Here is a 23143-nt window from a genome sequence, read left to right as displayed (position 1 = left end):
CATCCTCCCCCCCGTACACAATCATCCTCCCCCCGTACACAATCATCCTCCCCCCCCGTACACAATCATCCTCCCCCCCAGTACACAATCATCCTCCCCCCCCCGTACACAATAATCCCCCCTGTACCATGATCATCCTCCCCCCGTACACAATCATCCCCCCCGTACATGATCATCCTCCCCCCCGTACCATGATCATCCTCCCCCCCGTACACAATCATCCCCCCCCGTACATGATCATCCTCCCCCGTACACGATCATCCTCCCCCCCACGTACATGATCATCCTCCTCCCCCCGTACACGATCATCCTTTCCCCCGTACACGATCATCCTCCTCCTCCCCGTACACAATCATCCTCCCCCCCGTACACAATCATCCTCCCCCCCCGTACACAATCATCCTCCCCTTGTACAAAATCATCCTCCCCCCCGTACACGATCATCTTTCCCCCCGTACACGATCATCCTCTTCCCCGTACACTATCATCCTCCCCCAGTACACAATCATCCTCTCCCCCGTACACGATCATCCTCCCCCCCCGTACACAATCATCCCCCCCCCGTACACAATCATCCCCCCCCCGTACACGATCATCCTCTCCCCCGTACACGATCATCCTCTCCCCCGTACACAATCATCCTCCCCTTGTACAAAATCATCCTCCCCCCATACACGATCATCTTCCCCCCCGTACACGATCATCCTCTTCCCCGTACACTATCATCCTCCCCCAGTACACAATCATCCTCTCCCCCGTACACGATCATCCTCCCCCCCCGTACACAATCATCCCCCCCCCCGTACACGATCATCCTCTCCCCCGTACACGATAATCCTCTCCCCCGTACACGATCATCCTCTCCCCCGTACACAATCATCCTTCCCCCCGTACACAATCATCCTTTTCCCCGTACATGATCATCCTCCCCCCCGTACATGATCATCCTCCCCCCCGTACACAATCATCCTCCCCCCCGTACACAATCATCCTCCCCCCGTACACAATCATCCTCCCCCCGTACATGATCATCCTCCCCCCCCGTACATGATCATCCTCCCCCCCGTACACAATCATCCTCCCCCCGTACACAATCATCCTCCCCCCCCGTACACAATCATCCTCCCCCCCAGTACACAATCATCCTCCCCCCCCCCCGTACACAATCATCCTCCCCCCGTACACAATCATCCTTCCCCCCCGTACACAATCATCCTCCCCCCCCGTACATGATCATCCTCCCCCCCGTACACAATCATCCTCCCCCCCCGTACATGATCATCCTCCCCCCCGTACACAATCATCCTCCCCCCGTACACAATCATCCTCCCCTTGTACAAAATCATCCTCCCCCCCGTACACGATCATCTTCCCCCCCGTACACGATCATCCTCTCCCCCGTACACAATCATCCTCCCCTTGTACAAAATCATCCTCCCCCCCGTACACGATCATCTTCCCCCCCGTACACGATCATCCTCTCCCACGTACACAATCATCCCCCCCGTACATGATCATCCTCCCCCCGTACATGATCATCCTCCCCCCGTACACGATCAGCCTCTCCCCCGTACACGATCATCCTCCCCCCGTACACGATCATCTTCCCCCCCGTACACGATCATCCTCCTCCCCCCCGTACACGATCATCCTCCCCCCCGTACACGATCATCCTCTCCCCCGTACACAATCATCCTTCCCCCCCGTACACAATCATCCTCCCCCCGTACACAATCATCCTCCCCCCCGTACATGATCATCCTCCCCCCGTACACGATCAGCCTCTCCCCCGTACACGATCATCCTCCCCCCGTACACGATCATCTTCCCCCCCGTACACGATCATCCTCCTCCCCCCCGTACACGATCATCCTCCCCCCCGTACACGATCATCCTCCTCCCCCCCGTACACGATCATCCTCTCCCCCCCGTACACGATCATCCTCTCCCCCGTACACGATCATCCTCTCCCCGTACACGATCATCCTCTCCCCCGTACACAATCATCCTCCCCCCCGTACATGATCATCCTCCTCCCCCCCGTACACGATCATCCTCCCCTACCCGTACACGATCATCCTCTCCCCGGTACATGATCATCTTCCCCCCCCCCCCGTACACAATCATCCTTCCCCCCCGTACACGATCATCCTCTCCCCCGTACACGATCATCCTCCCCCCCGAACACGATCATCCTCTTCCCCGTACACTATCATCCTCCCCCCCGTACACGATCATCCTCCCCCCCGAACACGATCATCCTCCCCCCCGAACACAATCATCCTCCCCTTGTATAAAATCATCCTCTCCCCCGTACACAATCATCCTCTCCCCCGTACACGATCATCCTCCCCCCCGTACACAACCATCCTCTCCCCCGTACACGATCATCCTCCCCCCCGTACACAATCATCCTCCCCCCCGTACATGACCATCCTCCCCCCCCCGTACACAATCATCCTCCCCCCCGTACACGATCATCCTCTCCCTCGTACATGATCATCCTCTCCCCCATACACAATCATCCTCCCCCCCCGTACATGACCATCCTCCCCCCCCCGTACACAATCATCCTCCCCCCGAACACGATCATCCTCTCCCCCGTACATGATCATCCTTCCCCCGTACACAATCATCCTCTTCCCCGTACATGATCATCCTCCCCCCCCGTACACAATCATCCTCCCCCCCGTACATGATCATCCTCCCCCTCGTACATGATCATCCTCCCCCCGTACACGATCATCCTCCCCCCCGTACATGATCATCCTCCCCCTCGTACATGATCATCCTCTCCCCCGTACACGATCATCCTCCCCCGTACACGATCATCCTCCCCCCCATACACAATCATCCTCCCCCCCGTACACAATCATCCTCCCCCCCGTACACAATCATCCTCCCCTTGTATAAAATCATCCTCTCCCCCGTACACGATCATCTTCCCCCCCGTACACGATCATCCTCCCCTCCCATACACAATCATCCTCTCCCCCGTACATGATCATTCTCCCCCCCGTACACAATCATCCTCCTCCCCCCCGTACACGATCATCCTCTCCCCCGTACACGATCATCCTTCCCCCAGTACACAATCATCCTCCCCCCCGAACACGATCATCCTCTCCCCCGTACAAGATCATCCTCCTCCCCCCGTACACAATCATCCTCCCCCCCCGTACACAATCATCCTCCCCCCCGAACACGATCATCCTCTCCCCCGTACAAGATCATCCTCCTCCCCCGTACAAGATCATCCTCCCCCCCCCCCCCGAACACGATCATCCTCTCCCCGTACACGATCCCCTTTTTTTTTCTCCGGACATGTCCTCGTTTCTCTAGTACATGCACGCGCTATATCGTTGTCTTTATTATTAACATATGGCTTCCTTAATATTGCATTTCTTCGAAATCGGATTACGATCGCCTTCAGCCCAAATCCTAATAATCTGGGTTTTACGAATTGACCTGTGTAGAGTAGAAAAACATGATCAAATGTTGTTTACAAGCTATAGGAGTTTCTTTTTAAGCACTCCTAAAATATATTTTTATCTGTATTAAATATAAACACACACACACAAACACTCACACATACAACAACGCTAAAACTTCTTCCTCAAAAGAAAGGTCTTTGCAGTGTTCGGTTAATTCTGTCAAGACACATGAATCATGAGCCATGTTGAGATTCTAAATGCTTTACAACAACTTAATCCAATCGCCACACTCGCAGGGCATTCCAGTCCCATCAAGCAGACAGCTCAAGGCGCGAGATACTTTCTCAGCAGTTTGCCAACAGCATACCAAACCATGTTCTTGTTTTGTTTTCACCGTAAGTCCACAAGTAGAGCTTTAGCAAAGGGTGACAGATGGTGGTATAGTGATCGTCGGGTTGGTGGTCGGTAGTCGGTAGGGTTTGTAGGGATTAAGACCGGCTACAATACGTCTAGTTCTTTAGCAGATTTCGTGCGATAAGACTGCTGGTGAAATGATGTTCTTTTTTCACAGCTGGGGTGCTTGGGAAAGTATAGAATTCCCATTCTAAAGGTTAATGCAGCCATAGCTTGCTCAACTTTATACAAAAGTACTGACCAAAATCTGAAACAAAGAACTTTGTACAAATTTGGTGTTTACTCCAAAATCTTGCACTTTGTTGTTGTTGCACAGAAAGGAGTAACGAATTCACGATATGCGAGGGATGCCTGTTGTTTGGCGTTGCTTCCCCCTGGGATACCCAGCAAGCCAGATGGCTATCCCTCATCAAGTTACAGACGGGGATTTACTTTGACGGAAAGGCTTAGAAGTGAACGACACTTGAAAACATACTCCACTAGATTGGCGTTTGAAGGAGTGTGTCCCACACGACTTAGAAGCTCTGAGTGAATCACTCCAGCTGCCCTTTTCATGCGTGCAAGGTATGTAGAATTTAACACTTCTTCAAGGGTTTTGGGCTTCATATGAAGAATTCTTCGGTGTATGGATTGGGAGCCTATAGTCTTCATTAATCTCCGTACGCTCCGGGGACATCGTAGGCTGGAAGTGCAACCTTTAAATGACTGGCCTTTGGAAAGTTAGAATCTAACGAAGGTTTAAAAATCATTCAACTCACGATAGTCTTTCTGCAAATGTTCGTGGTTTCCGTTGACCAAACAAAGTCCAAAGGTGAAAAATTCACCACAAGCATTTTTAAATTTAAGTTTTAACATAAAAGTTCTCTGCAGGTTCAGGGGTGTCAAAAAACTACGACTTGAAGCTGCAAAGCAAAGTCTAGTGTACACTAGTGACATAAAAACATAAGCATGACGTCACGGGAACCAAATTCTCCCCACTCACCAGCGACATTTCACTAGAATGACTACAAACAATTCTGGCAATAATGTTATAATGTTTGCACACACTTTTGCACTAGGGTGCACCAGACGTAATGCCTAGTGCACCCTAGTGACATAACGACATAACAGCATAGGCGCGCACACTCTTTTAAGCCCGACATAACGACTTGGACATAATGACATAAAAGAAAAAACATGTTTTTTTCTCTTATGTCGTTATGTTCATGTTGTTATGTTGGGCTCATGTCAAAATGTCGAACCATTTACACTTGAACATAAGAACATAAGGGTACAGCAGGCGTACGAGAACTATTGTGTTACTGGTATGGAAACAATTATAAATACTTATATAAAGCTTATATTCGACACGAAAAAGCGATTACTTTTGAAGTTCATAACCAAATTTCAAAAGATCGGTTATCATGGTTGCCATTTGACTGAGACTCACCGGCCCCAAAAATCCATGAATTTAAGGGTAAATTTCGTTCGTCTAGTAATAAAAGCGCTATTTATTTTACTAATTCCAGGCTCTGCGATACCTTTGCATTATAACCAAATAATATTATAGCCAAAGTTTAAATGAAATATCTGCGTAAAAGCGTGATTTGTTTCGATTTGATGTATTTTTCTGCTCTCAACAGATATTAATTCTTTCAGAACTTTACGCTACCCATAATAACGTCACAATCAAAAATGACGTTAAATAATGAACTCTATTAACATAAGTCTTCATCTGTCGTCAGTAGTCCGTCGTGATGCTGTGTTTGCCGCTCGGCGCTGCTCTTATAAGAAATCCACTTGGCCTGGCGCTCTTGTTCCACTTCTCTCAACTGCCGACCACTTGAGTCTTAGAAACGTCGCATAGAGTCCAGAACCTTGGAGGAGATGCTATAAAAATAGTGAATACATTTCTCATGGGCAGCTGAGGCATAGATATTCTATTAAAATTTTTTCGATTGTTTAATAAGACTGCGAGACCTTAGTAAGACCGCGTTATTTGCATTATTTGCGGTCAAGGATGATAAAGCGGACAAACCCCCTGTGCCCACCCCCGCTATGCGCCTGGATGCTTACTCCCCCCTCCCCCCCACCTCAAGATGTTCTACTTCCGGTCATAAGATGTAATCAAGGACACTCTTTTTTTATAAGAACGTCTAATTTTCAGTTGAGGCTGGGTCGTTCTTAATTTTGGGACATTTTAAAGCTGAATATGTTTTTAACGATGTTCTTAAATGTTAGTGTATATAAGAATAGAATACCCAATGAATTATTAGGAAGGGAATTACACTAAGAATATAATACCCAATGAATTATTAGGAAGGGAATTACACTAATGGTCAATAGGGGCCCAATAGCAATAATAAGGTTGTTACTATGAGCACAATTTTCATTCTGCAATTTATAACGCATCAGAACTTAGCGTGTTTTTAAAATTTAGTGAAATCTCAGGCTGGATGTTCTTATAAAAAGGTTCTTATAAAAAGGTTCTTATAAAAATAAAGAATGTCTTTCAAAAAAGAATGAACATAGGAAATGATCTACGTGCCGGTATTCCACTAGATGGAGTTAATTTCTGTTGGCGTCCTGTCAAAAATTTCTTTTCAAAATTTGAAAGTCGTATATATGTTCTTCAAATATCTATCGTTTTGATATTCTACTTAATGTACAGAAGCCATACCAATGGCTATCCGTCAATATATCCGACATCGGTAATGCATTTACTATTCAGTCTCTCAACTCTTTCACATCCTCACGCCTTGTTTTACAGGGCATATCAGCTAATTGTGTAGCGTTTGGCATAGAGCATTTATTGAAAAAGACCCTTTCAAGGCAGAAGTATGATAAAAAGACGAGTCGCAGTTTTGTCTCCTTCATCGAGCCTTAGCAAAGAGCAGCCGACCTATCTATGTCATTCAATAAAAGACAAACCATGGCTGGAATCCTATACACACTACTTTATCATTGATTCTGTCACAAAGAGAACCCTGAGTCATGAACCAACATGAACATGCCTAGAAGCGCTTGATCACGCGATCATACCAGTTTGCAAACTGCCATTGCTGGTGTTACTCAGTGTTACTCGCTTCTCATCCATTTCTTCCAAAAGTAAGTGCTTTTACTTTAATTTATTGGGGTAAGAATAAGCCGACTAATGCATGCAACCAAAGTTGCCTAATTGCCACCGGCGTTGAATAATTACAAGTATCAATCTTCTTTCAAAATCCTAGCAAGACCCTAACTCTTGTCAAATATTGCCGGTTTTTTCTGAAGATTTCTACAGTCGCACGTAGACCACCCTAGACTTCAAGTTATAAAACAATATCGTGTAGTATGTGCTCGAGTAGTGGCAACAGTAACCGATAACATCCCAAGTGTTTGGAATTTGACATAAGTGACCATAGCATCGGATGTACTTAAGATTTGCTACAGTACCAAGTCTCGAGATCTAAATTTCTTGTCTTGAATACCCTGCGTGATCGGAACAGGTGTATTGGGAGACATTCCTGCATTCTTTGCTTGTCCCCTCCTCACATACGACATACCGACAAAGCCAGTGACTGGTATCCTATTTGTTAAACTCAGGTTTTCGCTTCCTAAACTTACCAAATACAGTATCCGCGTTTATTCTTATTACAAATAGCATGGACAGAGAGAAGGAGGGCTTTTCGTATGAATATCTCATTGTCGTCTCTACTCTAATCAATCACAGATTACATCCGATAATTTCGCTTTTTCGAAACTTTATTGCCTTGTTTTTCGCTCATAAAGGCGTTGCGGCGAAAACCCGATTAAACGATGATCATCAATGGAGACCGCAAGCCCCCTTTTGAGATTTGAGCGGTTTCGGAAAGTCGCCCACACCCACGCATTACGGCTGCTTGTCGGCGATGCACTATCCCGTGTGACTCGTGCAGCCTCGAAAAGCTTTGGACAATTACTAAAGAAAATGAAAGTTAAAAAAACAAATTGGACCTTCCTGTTTACTTCAATCTGCGATTCATATGATAGGTTATGCAGAGGATCTATCTGGTTTCTCAGGGTTTGAGTAAACGCACGGCCTTCACCGAAACGAAGGACTACTTTCAGACGATTTCTATCCGCTCGATGTGAGACCTTTAAACCACAATATTTTATTTTCCTGAAAAAATCAATGTTCATGAATAAATATGGATGGTTATTCCGCAACATTTTGAACGTTTTCGAGCTTTCCGAATCTCACTCAGATCACCCCTGGCAGCGAGAAATGATGGTAAACTATCACATGTCATTCATACGGAGCGTACAGACATTACCTAAGAACCTCTTTTCCCTAACCTTCCCTAACGAGGAATCCCGCAAAGACGCAAAGGCGCTTTCTCCAGCAGAAATGTTTTGAATTATCAAATCAAACTATGAGAACATTAAAGAGAGAAAGCTCCAAAGCGACTTTTTTCGGCTAAGTTCAATGAGGTTGTGTTCGGGTTTCCCTAACTGACCGTGAACCCTGAATCCGTTGAAAACTCTGATTATCCTTATCTATTTTATATTCTTTCAGGAAAGGAAGTTTTGATCTTAGGATGGAATGTCTCAATATTTGCCTTTGATTTGTCTTATTTCGCGGCAGCAAAAGACTCACCGACAGGCTGAAACTTGGTCGGAACATGACTGTTTCACTGGTCATAAGGCATGGGGTGACGGCGAAACAATTCTTGTTTTTTTCGTTAAATTTATTTTGGAAAAAGCTTTGTCGGGGGTCCTGCCATGCGATGTTACATCAAGGATAACTTCTTGGTATACGCTGTATAAAAGTCTAAATATCTGATAAATATCTTTCTCAGTCTCAAATAAAGACAAAGTTTCAAATTAAAATAAGGCGAACTGTTTTAGCAAGTTGACATTTTCACTTAATTTCTCCTTAGCTTAAAAACGTGTTTAAAACGGACTCTGGAAGGTGGGACGTTGCTCTAGGACGCTCTGAATCGGAAGTGACAAAATAAACTTGTAAACAAAATACTTGAAACCTTCGCGAGACACGGACTTTACTAAGGTAGAGTCGTGCACAACCACAAAAGCACGCTTCAAGTGTGTTTCTTCCTGATTCTCTTTTAGCCTCTTCCTATATCGAGCCCGAGACAATCTGATACACAGTGATTCAGGTGACAACACTTCCGTTTTGCGCGCTTCCGGTATATTAGTGGTCACATGCGACCAACAATGATTTGTGAATCAGCGGCTTATCGTCAGCGAACATGCGCTTAGTCTTCTGGTACAATTGGGAAACCCCCAGTCTTTTAACTTTGTTGCAGTGTCAAAGTGTAATGGCTTTGTTAACTAGATCGTGTTTGCCATATTCAGGTAGAAATACTGATGACTATGATTAATGCGCTCCAGGAAAATTCATTTATTGAAAGAATTAGATAAATGCTGGACCAAATACAACAGCTTTATTCATCACCAAATAGGGGGATGAAAATGAAATGGTTCATTCAAACTATAGCTTTTTCCTCTACTCTACAAAAGTCCATGCGTCTGCTTTTCAAATAATAAAGAAATCCTAAACTTCAATCTGAGAAACCAGAGGAAAAACTATAAAAAGTGGTGTAGACTTGTTTTGCTGCTTACAAAGTCTACTTTGATATCTCTGTCAAGGAGAACATGTCAATTGCCGCTCACGAAACTAAGGACTATCCTTGACACAAAAATACTCACTTCTAAAATAACAAAAATACAACTCTACAGATTTTTTCACGTCACCAAGTAAAGGGTCAATTTATATAAAACATATTCTTTCAACAGTTAAATCGCAAAGCTTAAAATACCACAGATAACGAAAGACAAAATGATTGCCCACTCAACGAGCTAACCTTTCGTATAAATGGCGGTTGTTCGCGAGGTGCTTTCCGCGTATATATATTTGTCACAGATGCTAACCTCTCTGATAAAAGACAAATCGCTCAGAATTCGTCGGGAAAAAACAACCTGTGCGTCCGAACGATCCAACAGCAGTCCTATTTCCGAAAACAGGAAACCATAGAAAAGATATCACTTTTATTTAATGCCCATAAAGGAACCGCAAAACTTGTGCAAATATTATTAGTTTATTTTATGTTGTTTAAGTTATCAAGAATATTTTTAAGTAAAGCCCAGCTTTGCTAAGGAAGGGGGAGATCTAAAATGCCATACTGCGCGCCTACCGGGTGATGCGTGCGTAAGCAATGTATTGTGGAGAATGGTATTACCTGAACTCTGCACCTTTTCCATAGTGCGTAGACACTAAACGATGGAGATTTCTATTTCCATAGCGAATCCCCTTTATTTAAACCTCATTCAAGAACAAATGACACTGTTATGTATGAAACAATGAAGTACTGCTTTAAAAGTTACTTGCGTAATAAGTGACGCAAAATGATTGTTTCTGTGTTTGCCACACAAGGTGTTTGACTATACCACAGAAAAAAAAAAACTCACGTAATGCGTGAAATTCTTGAGACACATTAAATGCTGCCAGCTGATTATTATGATTATTACATCTATCGACAATAATCAGATTCGGAAAACTATAATTCATTGCGAATCATGCTAGCCTCGCATTATCATTTGCTGCAAATTTTCTCGTAAACAAACCCCCCTCCCCACCTCCATAAATGATTTCCTTCCTCTGTGTATTTTTATGCGACCTGATCGTGAACGCCTCTTGCGGGTTAAAATTTCTATACAAGAGCGCAGTCACAGGGCCCTTGAATTCTCACGTGCACACGTGTCTCACGTCCAGGGCCCTCAGCCCTGGGTTAAGCCATCCTGTTCTCATACCCCGGGAAGATATCTCATCCGAAACGCGACTAAAAAGCCGGCTTGAATTCCTAAACGTCAACACTCGAGGGAACACTTATCTCACGAGGGGATCTCATGTAAACGGAACTAATAATTTCAGCAGTGTGAGACATATAAATTGCCGTTTTATTAGCGGCAGCAACGTTTCTAAAAGTACGGCCGGGCGCTGTGCCAAAATACTCAAGCAACCGCAGTTGAAACGCTTTTTAATCGTCCCGAGTATAAAAGTATTCGGTTCTCCCTCGCGAGTAAAGTAATTGAGCTAGCTCCAAAGAGGGGCATTATTTACAAGATCAGATAAGGGGTTTATCTTGAGGACAAGTGCGAAAACCCTAACGAGTAAGCGGATAACCTCACGCTACGTCACACACAGGTAGTACAAAATACGCGCTAAGGATGTAATATCTCATTACTTCACTACTTAATAGGTACCTTACGACAGTTATGACATTAGTTTTTTGTTGTTGTTTTCCCTTTCTTTGATCTGGGAATAGATAACCGATTTTAATTTCTTTCGCGTGACCGAGCTAGGATTTCATCGCATCAGAAATCGTAGGTGTAAATAACCTGCAAATTCGCGGCAAATTCTTCGCTGCCAATTCAAGCTTACCGAGCTGCAACGTATACAGCTTCTTCTGAAAACCAATAAAATATAGTGGAACCTCGATATTGATATAGCAAGAGAACTAAAAATTATATCGTTAATCGAAACTCTTGAAAGGACAATATTCAGGGAAATTGACGAAAAACATTAATAAATAAATAAGTAAAACAAAATAAAGAAGCTTATCGTAGACTAAGAGGGTATTGATGTGTAATAACGTCTACGGCTTGTAAAGTTGGAAATTTCATTGTGTAGGAGCAAATTGAGTTAGGCATATCGGGTCGTGGTCAAAGTGTCATACCGAATGTTATATCGAAATTTGTCCCCATGCATTTTACTGTTATTTTGCCGGGACCGGGCATGTTGGTCGATTTGTAGCGGTTCGCTACTATTTTAAAACACCTTTCGTCGCGTCAAAACCTGGTTCGGCCTGGCGTTCGATCAAGTCGCCCTCGAAAATCGCAGCAAGGATCGATCGACAAAAATTGCAAGTTTCATTTTGCGAAGACGTGCGCGCGGTACCAAAACAAAATACTAAAAAAAAAAAAACAAGAGTATAGTTTTGTTGTTTTACCTAATGGCGAAGTAAGTATATGATACAAGTTTTCTGCGCCACCAGAATAGAGAAACATGCCATTGTCACACTACAATTGTCAAGCTCCTTGACTCTTCTGCTGCATGTCACATACCTATTTTATTTTGGTTCTATCAACCAATTACTTCAGCTGTAAGCACTACATGGACTCTCTCCCGCGTCAGTATGATGGCCACGTGTACAGCTCATCATCTTTGAATGCACCGAAAAGGCAATAACTCTTAGTAGCTTTAGGTAAATATCTAAAATTAAGATTACCGTCGAAACCCTCTCTTGAATCATGTTTCTTGGATTTATACTTTGGTCACATCTTCTGTTACACGCACCTTGCTTTTTATAACATTCGCGTTTTTCCTATCTTCTCTTCTTTACTAAAATAAGATCTTGATTAATGAAGTTAGGTATATTCGATAAATACATACACACATACATTTTATCAAGAAAAATGGCGTATTAGTCATCGCCCAAAAAAGAAAAATAATTTTGTGTGTGAACCCGCAAAGCTAGGATTATTACTCAAGTTATACACAATTTTTTCCTTATGTCAGTTTTGCCTATAACACATTATTTTCGTCAGAATTGCATCTCAAAACATCGATGTGAGAGTCATATACAACATATAGGCTCAAGCTCAGATGTATTATGATCCGTTTTTCGTGATTTCTTCGTAACTGTTTCGAATGTTGTTATAGAATCCCTATGGTAGCACTCTCTCTTTTCCACAGGGAGTCGTCGGCTTATCCGTCATACATATAGTACGTGATTGCTTTGTTTAGGAATCGATTATGTTACGAAAACGTTGCGTTGTAATAAAATGTCGCAATCCCAGCAGGATAGGCATTTATAAACTATGATACCAAACAGCATGTGAACTTGCGTGGGTGAACAACTGAGAAAGCTGATAAATCGGCATTGTATCAAGCTAAAACATTTCCAAACAGCGAAATTTGTAATAAAGGCAATGCCTTGATTAGCCTTGATTAAATTTTCTATTTAATATTGGACTTGTGTTATCCTATACACAGGTGTTTTTGAATGACCTTATCGGTCGGCTCTCACACTGATGATTGCGTTTATAAACTGACTTATCCAAATCGTTCATATTCAAGTAGCATTTAAGAAAGCGCAACAGCTCTTTTCGGCGATCAAAACGTTGCGACAATTAGGTTAAATGTATTGAAGTTCTCTGTTAAAAAGCCCGGAAGAATGTTGATTTTTTAGCGACTCCAGGCCGAGTTAATGGCTCGGGTTCGACTTTGATACAGAAACAGGACTCGAATTCCGAAAACGTGGGTTGGCTGAATTACACAACTTCCTTACAGCTGCGAGAAGCTTAATTGATGTTGCTAGGAAAATGTAAAAACAAAATTAGGCGGAACACACGACCTCTTACAAATATATAACAAAAGGAAATGCCTTTATCAACAATATACTGATGCCACTATGTCAATCATAGAGGTTTCCTAGCAACAGGATATATGAGTTAGGATATATGAGGGTTGTGGTATTTTTTGGTAGAAGTGTGTTTCTTGACACAGTGAAGTCCTGTCTCTTTCCTTCTGCTTCGTTGACAAGGTAAAACTTATGATACTGTTACTTAAGCGTGTCTTTAAATTGATTAGTTGATTAAGCCCCTTAAATCTGATCGTTTTTCGAGTGCAAGCTGGATATCTCTTAGACCAAGGCAAAGATCGTAATAAGAGAAAATGTTAAGAATTAATAAAAATCTAAGGGATCACTATAATACTCTATTTGCTGTTTTTAGACGTGTATATAATTTTATACATCAATATACATAGGAGGATATGTCATTTTCAACAACTTTATTTCACATTAAAATTCACATATTCAAAAGACAAACGGATTTATCAAGGCAAAAACTTATTACTTACCTGATTTTACAAGAAAAAGAGAAAATGGTAAAAAGGAGATCATCTCTACCAGCTTTTCCTGAATCTTTTCTTTCATTGCATTAGTTAACATCAAGTCTTGACCCCTGTAGTCGAACCCTTCCTATTGAAGAAGCAAAAATCATTTTTATTTGCGGAATGTCCGAATTATTGAGGGAAAAAATACGTATAAAAGAAGCTAAAAGGAAACAAAAATTATTTGCAGTAGCGGAATGTTTGAGTTATCTTGGGTTATACTCTCTTGTTTTATAAGAACGTCTAATTTTCAATTGAGGCTGCTGGCCGTTCTTATTTTCGGGAGATTTTAAGGCTGGATATGTTCTTAAAGATGTTCTTAAATTTTAGTGTATATGAGAAAATAATTCCCAATGAATTATTAGGATCAATAGCAATAATAAGGCTGTTCCTATGAGCACAATTTGATTCAATTTTAGAACGCATCAGGACTAGAAAAGAAACATTTTTCTGCTATCTGAGCCTCGGCATGTCCTTAGCATTTGGTGAAATCTCAGGCTGGACGTTCTTATAAAAAGGTTTTTATTAAAAAAAAGTGTAATCTCATAGATTTCCCAACCATCTCACGGGCGAGTCTATTGACACCTCCGAGTGGGCCAGCAAAATAGGGACTAAATACAAAGAAGAAAAAAAAAGGAAAATCAGAGCTTTCTTAATTTAAAAATATTCTTTTATAATATTCAACCATTTCAAAAAGAAAAAGATTGTTTCTTTTAAACGCTAAACTATTTCTTTAGATGTAACCGAAAATTCTAAATTGCAATTCTGATTTAGACAAAATAAATTGAGTGTTTTAAAGTAGCCTGTTTTGCAAATATGCGGGCTATGCCTTTGATTTGAGTGAAAGTATCGCAAATCTTAAAATTATTTTGTTGTAGATTCTTCTGAGCAAATAATATAATTATTTGTAGGTTTTATAAGCTACCAAAACAAAAATTTCAATAGTGTCTACTAAATATTATATTCCATATCAGCCAATTTCTTTCAATAATTTGAAGAATTAATAATAGAAAGAGTGTTTTATTTTTAGACAGAAGAGGTATACTTTTTCCTAATATAGATATTTTTCGTTTGTTTTCAATTATGTATGCAGTAATGTGCAAAAATTAATAACTACTAGCTCAAGAATGGAACTTGTTAATCAAGCGAAAAATAATATCTGCTTAAAGCCTGCTATAACAACATCTTTCCTCCTTAAAGAATAGCCTTGCCATCAAAGACACAGCAATAATTGTACTCTAGATTTATTCAATATCAACCTTTTATTCCATGTTCTTGATTTGAATTCATGCAGCGCTCTACTTTTAGAAATATTTTTGCCTAAGTATAGTCAATGTTTTGATTTACTCATAAACGCAAATTTCAATGGGTAGCTCCAGAAAATATCCATATCCCCCCTGGAGGGGATTAGAAATTCCGGGTAGTGCGGGGTCAAACGCCCAGGAATTTCCAGAGGGGAGGGGGGGGGGGGTAAAATGCCCTTTTTCCTAACAGTTATAGCCTGCAATGGCGTTTACCCGATGTTTTTATAGCGAAAAGCCGGCTTCGAGCGATTCGTAGCCGCAATCTTGGATTTTATATTTTTGCTCAAATTGATCCAATTGGCGGCTATAAAACACCGGGTAAATAGGTAAACGCCGGGTAAATAGGCAAACGCCTGCATTATAACAATTACTGTATTTATTTTTTTCCAAGGGCTGGAAATTCCAGAAGGGGTCCCCTCCATGGGGAGGGGGGGAGATGGATATTTTCTGGAGCTACATAATTATTGTGGAATATAGTGTACAATATTTAATAAACGCCAAGTTCAAGAATGAAACCTCCCTGTTTTGCTAATCAAACGAAGAAAATATATATTACCTCTTAGGTGTTGCCTTGTGACGGTTTCTTCACCGTCGAATATCACACCGTCTTCGGTCTTCGCTAGGTGACGTGTGTGGGCGGCAACCGCTAAACAAACCTTACTGTTTGCTCAAGTTATTCACTGGGTTCTGCTGAGCGTGGGGGAGGGGGTGTAAGCTAGGCTATTAGCTTCTGTGTACAGACTTAAAAGTAGATGAACGGATACAATAAGTAGCACTTTAACCTAAAACTTTAAATTACGTGTATGTAGACCAGGGTTCTTTAGAAGACTAAATCCCAACATATGACTAGAAGAAAAAAAAATAATCTCTTAATAAAAAAGGCGTATAGTTTCCGATGGTAAACGTAGATTAAGGCATTGGGAGGGAAGTAGCTTTTTAGTGCACGCTCCAATTTCCATCTGTTAACACGCTCGCTTTAAATGATGTTCGGCTATACCGTTCCACCTAGATCCTTTTTTTAATGCTGCATTTCTTGTTCAAATTCGGGTCTTTGGTGAGGGTTATTGGGCTAAAAACGTTCTATTTTACCAAGTCTGTATTTTATAGATATGACTGGCAAAAGACATTCGGGGTGAAAAAGTTGCATGTTTGCAAATCAATTCTGGCACGGTTTCATCATCTTTTATCGACGAGTCGCGAACCTACATTACCCCCCAAAACACATTTCTCTTTTGGGAAACGGCTTCAAATGTCTTATAAATAATAGGAAATTCTCTATGTGGAATAATGTAATTGTAACAGGCATAGAGGTAACTCCTATGAACCTCATAGAACTGAAACTGTTATGTCAAATCTTTTCAACCGAGTTATATCAATTGTCGACTTGTGAGTCATTGTATACACTCGAAGGCATCGAACTAACCCACCCACGCTACGAGGATTTCATTTGTCTTTTAAACATTAAACAGCCTTCCTCTTTTTCTTTATGACATACGATATTGACAGATCTTCACATTTTTGTCAATTTTTACATCTCTCGGACAATTCACAGAATGATACATCCTCCGCAATGTTCGAAGCTAAAATGACGGCCTTAAAATGACCGTGCGCGCGAATGCTAATCGCTACCTGATAAGAAAGACAACTTCGGTTATTTGAAAGTGACGTGTTATCTAAGCATTTTTTTATTACTATATAGTTCAATCACTAATCTGTTCTCTCAATAACATCAAGATAGGCATTGCCGACACCCTTGAAAAGCGGTCCGTAAATCGATTTTATCGGCTTTCTGGTAATTAATATCCTGCTTAATCTATTATTAAGTTTCCGGTTTTTAAGTATTGGAGGTTATGTTTATTATATAAACTTCGAGACTCGATTTAATCAAAACACAAAGCGAAATACCGTAACCAGCCCATATAAAGATAACAATTTATGTATCGTTTTAAATGAAGAAATACCAGAGTTTCCGCGATATCTAGTCGACTTCATAAGAAATATACCGAGAAGTTCTGGACGAACGGAGCCAAACAAATTGAAAATAATTTGACGATGAAATCAGTCGCTTGGTCTTTTGTTGTGAATTGGGCTAGTCTGGGTGCGACTCCCTGGGGAAAGATACGTCAGGATAATTACAAATCATAAATAAACAAAAGTGCGAAGTCAGCCTAGGCAAAGAGCAATCGGCAACAAAGTAAGTGAGAGCAGGTGTACGAATCTCTAGCCGAGAAAACATCAAACTACTATTAGAAGAGATTTGGCCTAAAGTACACAACGATAAGCGCCGTGTTCCGTTATTCAACCGGCAGAAGCTTAAACAAACGGATTACTGTAGAGGTAAGATCTACCGGCTAGAAGTCCGGGATGAGATGTTGAATTGACAGTTTTCGGCACGCGATATTCCAGATACTAGAAAAGAAAACCCTGCTAGATTCAACAGGAGTATCAATAAATATGCGCGCGGTTTCCAACTTCAACTTTCTTTGTAAGCAATAGTGAATGTTAGAGAGCGGATAAAAGGGCAATAGAAATATAATATAGCAACTCAGTAAAAAAGAAAAAAAAGAGGAAGTCATTTTTCGGAAAATAAGCTTGTGGCCAAGGTGCGCTTTGTATTCAGTTAACTTTTTTTGACGAGATTTTGCTCAGACTTTCTCACATTGGATATTTCACTGTTTACGCTAATCTTCAGGACGAAAACTTTGAGAAACTTGTGTTAGGTAAAACTCTAGCCGAAATAATGTGCAAAATTTATTCCATTTAAACCTTCCTTGAATGTGCTTTATTATTATTCCAATTATTTCAGTGAAATAACCCCTTCGATATTCCATTTGAGCTTTAGTGTCGAATTAGTGCGTTGTGTCTTTTGGGGGATTATTTCGCAGCTCGTGAAAGTATTTTTTTCTACGAACTTAAACCCATCGCTAATGCATGCTTTTTATTGACATGTAGAAAGCTTCTCATTCTCTTAGACCACAAAACCTCATTCTTGAAAAGTCAACGAGGAAAACTCAGGAGGCGCAATCCAATAAATGTCTTGTTCCCTCGCCTTTTGCGGCTTTCGTCTTTACCGAGTTCATAGGACTTAATTAACGATCTCCCCGTCCTGCCGTCCGTATTGTGCTCACGGTATCACCTTCACAACCCCTATTGTGTGCATCCACCAGGACACTACACTTTTAATACCCCGAGTGAGCGCTTTTGATTACAATGATCTCGGCCTTTGCTAAAGCCGGGCCATCACAAAAGATGATTAAAACGTTTATTAAAACTAACTGTTAAGAGGCCTATTATTCAATCTTCTGATCGTGGGTGACTACAGTGTGGTATTCGACTCGTCTGAATTCAGAGAAGCCTGCAAGTAATATCCGTGAGATTATAAAAGGGTCCATTGTGCTATGTGTTCACCAGTCGCCTTGGGGTAAAACTTTTCTGATTCGTGCGTGCTGGTGTTTCACTGCAGGCGGCCCGCTGCCTTTGGTGGCGGTACCGCGCAAGACACTATTACACCACAGGATTAACTCTTTGTCCAGGTAAATTCTTATCATAGTCTGTCTTTCTCTTTGTACAGATAGAAGGAAGCCTTCATTGCAACGCAGTGTTTGCTGTTCACGTTCAATAATGATCGCACTTAAGATTGTTATTCTGACGCAGTTGGTAATGGCTTCGCTAGTGTACTCAAGTCAATGGCTGTAAGTATTCCTAGAGATGTGTCGCGGCTTGTACACTGAATTAGCTTTCATCAGTCCACAAACGTGCCATGGAGATTACAAATTAATGTTTACACTTATTTTGATTCGTCATTTGACAATGTTTTGCCATTAAATTCTTTCTCGATTTTGAGAAAATACTATATCGGCACTCAATTCTTCTTGGTAGTTTAAAAGATCATCATTAAAAAGGGAAAATTGGTAATAGTCAATAACTCATGTTTTGGACCCCTTATCAAGTCTAACGACCATTACAGGAGAATGAAAAGGATGCCTGGAATAAAAGAATTTTAGATTTTTGCTGAAATGACCGAGGAGGTCTTTTTGTATTAATATTCAAACCAGAGTAGCTAATAAAACGCCAAAAAACACTGCCATGTAGAAAGTTATCATTGAAAATGTACATTTAATGTGCGCGTTTCTGGAGTTGCACGGCTATAAATTCTTTTTGACCGATGTACACGTCGTTCTTTGCAGATCGTTAGCGCTCACTGGAAGTAACCCAAATAGATTCTTATCCAAGAAAAACTGTGACGAGATCGGCCAGCTGTTGAATCATCGCCAGGTCCAAGTATGCAAGCGGAACATCCAGGTCATGGACAGTGTGAAAGACGGGGCAAGCGTCGCACTGTTCGAGTGCCAACACCAGTTCCGCTATCGCCCGTGGAACTGCACTACGGTGCAGTTCAGCAGGTCACCCGTCTTTGGAAACTCTATCAATGGAGGTTAGTATGGGGCCCTCTGGTAATACGTTTGCGAGGAGGCTTTCTCAAGGATTATTGTGAGTTCTTGTAGGGATGGTGTGTGGGCGGGGGATATATGATATTAAAGGGTTTAAGAGAAATTTGTAAGTGCGCCCGCCGCACACTAGAAAGGGAGAAACGGAGAGGTGTAAGGTAAAGTGGAAACTGTACAGGACCCGAAATGATCCCAGGACCCGAAACGATCCCAGGACCCTAAACGATCCCCAAAAGTACCCCAACTGATCCCGGGACACGAAACGATCCCCTAGAGTCCCCGAAATGAACCCCAAGGAATTGCAGTAATGGACAAACAAAAGGAATGTGGAAGGATTGGCTTTCAGTTTTAAAAACATATGAAACATTTTAGCGTTATTTGTATAAGTCTCCACATCGATCCACAGATAAAACATAAGGTTATTCTTAAGGTTACTTTTGTGCATGTTTGTTTGTATTCGGTGAATGAAAGACCTATCATGAGATCATGCAGGGTTGTACGGCCGACTACATAAAGAAAATCCAAAACTCACATAAATATTGCTTTCAACTAAAGCCACATCTTGCAACGGTAGTAAAAGGGTTGTCCGAGTGCATTACTCAGTATGCTTTTGTCATTCCGTCATCTTCTCGGCCAAACCGGCTGCCTAAAATGTGTCGGTTAATATTCGCTCATGTAAACATGTAAACATTTCGTGGTGAAATACACGTTTGTTTGTCAAATGGATATGGAATTTTAGGGGTGATGTTTACCGGAAAACCCTTAATTAAGCTTTAAGAATTGCAAGTGATTTTTTCTGCTTTCCCTTTGTCCATTACCGCAATTCCTTGAGGTCGATTTCGGGGACTCCTCGGTATGGTTTCGGGTCCCGGGATCACTTGGGGTACTTTTGGGGATCATTTCGGGTCCTGGGATCGTTTCGGATCCTGGGATCATTTCGGGTCCTGTACAGAACCACGGTGTGTTTAGGGGAGGGGGTGGTAGGGGAGAGGGGAGAGGTGCAAGGTAAAGTAAAGTGAAACCACGGTGTGTTTAGGGGAGGGGGTGGTGGCGGGTGCCAAGTATTCCCTCCCTTATTGTCCAATTCCCCCCCCCCCCCCCCCCTTATTGTCCAAGTGCCTGAAGGCTTGTATGCACAAGTTACCGCATTTTATCGCAGCCTAAAAGCAATTCCCGACTTACTCAAAGTATCCTTCTTGTCCCTGCGTGTTCGCCAGTAAGTCAAGGACCATTCCTCTGCTCTTAACATAACAAAAGCCATAAGTATGTCATTAACATGAGATAACACTAGAAAACCTCCATCTACTGAGTGATCATAGTTCTAATACAAACCTCGTTACCATAGGGACACGCGAGGCCGCGTTTGTACACGCCATATCATCTGCCGGCGTTGCGTACGCAGTCACTCAGGCGTGCAGCTCCGGGAGACTGGGCCAAAAGTGCGGATGCGACAGGAAGACACGTGGTCAGGCTGACGGCTTCAATTGGGCCGGGTGCAGTGACGACATCGACTTCGGCATGACCTTTGCCACGCGATTCGTGGACGCGCGCGAGCGTGGAAGCGGGATTGGCAGTCCCGCGCGCGTGTTGATGAATTTGCATAATAACAGAGGCGGAAGACTGGTAAGCACAAATGAACTTCTGGAGTTTGGTTTAATTTTGTTTATGATTGATTTTTCAATAAAAAAATATTACATCGTATTTATTACTCTAAAGTATATCAATTACATTTCCACCTACCGTGTAGCTTCATAGTTACAGATATTTATCTTCGTATACAGATATTTATCTTCATAGTTACAGATATTTATCATTAAACTTTTTATTTCATGAGAATCCAACGATGATGATTATTATTATTATTATTATTATTATTATTATTATTATTATTTATCATTAGTTATTATTATTTATCATTAGTTATTATTATTATTATCCACAGGCCGTTAAAAAGTTCATGGACTTGCAGTGCAAATGCCACGGGGTATCCGGCTCGTGCAACATCAAAACCTGCTGGCGAGCTTTACCGAACTTTAGAATCGTCGGCGACTACATAAAAGAGAAATTCGATGGAGCTACTGAGGTCGAGTACAAACTAATAGGCGGGAAACACGTGCTTGTGCCCAAAAATCGCAAATATAAACCTCACACTCAAATGGACCTGGTGTATCTGGTACAGTCACCCGACTTCTGCGAACCCAACCCTAAGACTGGTTCCTTAGGGACACAAGGACGCATCTGTAATCGGACATCTCAGGCGATTGACGGGTGCGACTTGATGTGCTGCGGGCGTGGCTACGTCTCTCGCACGGAAGTGAGGCAGGAGCAATGCGCGTGCAAGTTCTTCTGGTGTTGTCACGTGAGATGCCAGACATGCATGCGAAGAGTCGAGGTGAGCTATTGCAAATAACCACCAAATATCACCGAATATTCACTGAAGATCCGATTGCGTCGATGAGAGATTCAACAGTGAACTGAATTTGGTCGAAAAGAATGGAGCGAAGCTCCTTCAAATATGTACCGGTTACCCTGTGGCAAGCACCATGCGAAAGATCTAGACTCAAGACAGGCTGATGTCTTCAGCCGGCTATTGATTTGGAAGAGATGACTGACGATAGGAAGGACAAGAGAATAGCACATTTCTATCCTTGATATAAGAGAAGCATCGTTTGTTGATATGTGACATTCGTGTTGTGTGATACTTATGATAGATCTAGGATCCAGGAGAGAAGGGGGGGGGGGTTAGACTCTCATCCAGGAGAGAAGGGGGGGTTAGACTCTCATCCAGGAGAGAAGGGGGGGTAGACTCTTATCCAGGAGAGAAGGGGGGGTAGACTCTCATCCAGGAGAGAAGGAGGGGTTAGACTCTTATCCAGGAGAGAAGGGGGGGTTAGACTCTTATCCAGGAGAGAAGGGGGGGTTAGACTCTCATCCAGGAGAGAAGGGGGGGTAGACTCTCATCCAGGAGAGAAGGGGGGTTAGACTCTCATCCAGGAGAGAAGGGGGGGTTAGACTCTTATCCAGGAGAGAAGGGGGGGTTAGACTCTCATCCAGGAGAGAAGGGGGGGTAGACTCTCATCCAGGAGAGAAGGGGGGTTAGACTCTTATCCAGGAGAGAAGGGGGAGTTAGACTCTCATCCAGGAGAGAAGGGGGGGTAGACTCTCATCCAGGAGAGAAGGGGGGGTAGACTCTTATCCAGGAGAGAAGGGGGGTTAGACTCTCATCCAGGAGAGAAGGGGGGGTTAGACTCTTATCCAGGAGAGAAGGGGGGGTTAGACTCTCATCCAGGAAAGAAGGGGGGGTAGACTCTTATCCAGGAGAGAAGGGGGGTTAGACTCTCATCCAGGAGAGAAGGGGGGGTTAGACTCTTATCCAGGAGAGAAGGGGGGGGTTAGACTCTTATCCAGGAGAGAAGAGGGGGTAGACTCTCATCCAGGTTAGAAGGGGGGGTTAGACTCTCATCCAGGAGAGAAGGGGGGGTAGACTCTCATCCAGGAGAGAAGAGGGGGTAGACTCTCATCCAGGTTAGAAGGGGGGGTTAGACTCTCATCCAGGAGAGAAGGGGGGGTTAGACTCTTATCCAGGAGAGAAGGGGGGGTTAGACTCTCATCCAGTAGAGAAGGGGG

At 42.6% G+C, this 23143-nt stretch overlaps 2 protein-coding genes across 3 annotated transcripts in view; one reads left to right on the top strand and one right to left on the bottom strand.

Moving 5' to 3' along the window:
* Nucleotides 1-23143, bottom strand: part of LOC5501853 (protein CFAP107) — a 48039-nt gene that overhangs the window by 6905 nt on the left and 17991 nt on the right. The window lies entirely within an intron of this gene.
* Nucleotides 4287-22148, top strand: LOC5501843 (protein Wnt-4). 2 transcript variants are annotated; one of them, XM_032370156.2, is made up of 5 exons: nt 4287-4412; nt 18640-18760; nt 19256-19503; nt 20862-21139; nt 21459-22148. In XM_032370156.2, exons 2-5 carry the CDS (start codon nt 18690-18692, stop codon nt 21924-21926), a joined length of 1065 nt encoding a protein of 354 aa, XP_032226047.1. In that variant the 5' UTR covers nt 4287-4412; nt 18640-18689; the 3' UTR covers nt 21927-22148. The 2 variants fall into 2 exon arrangements, with proteins under 2 accessions (XP_032226047.1, XP_001623100.1); XM_001623050.3 differs by lacking the exon at nt 4287-4412 and adding an exon at nt 17052-17405.

The sequence above is a fragment of the Nematostella vectensis genome, chromosome 3, assembly GCF_932526225.1.
Source record: "Nematostella vectensis chromosome 3, jaNemVect1.1, whole genome shotgun sequence".
NCBI lineage: Eukaryota > Metazoa > Cnidaria > Anthozoa > Actiniaria > Edwardsiidae > Nematostella > Nematostella vectensis.
The sequence above is the reverse complement of the archived record's forward strand: the minus strand, read 5'-3'. Positions and strand labels throughout refer to the sequence as shown.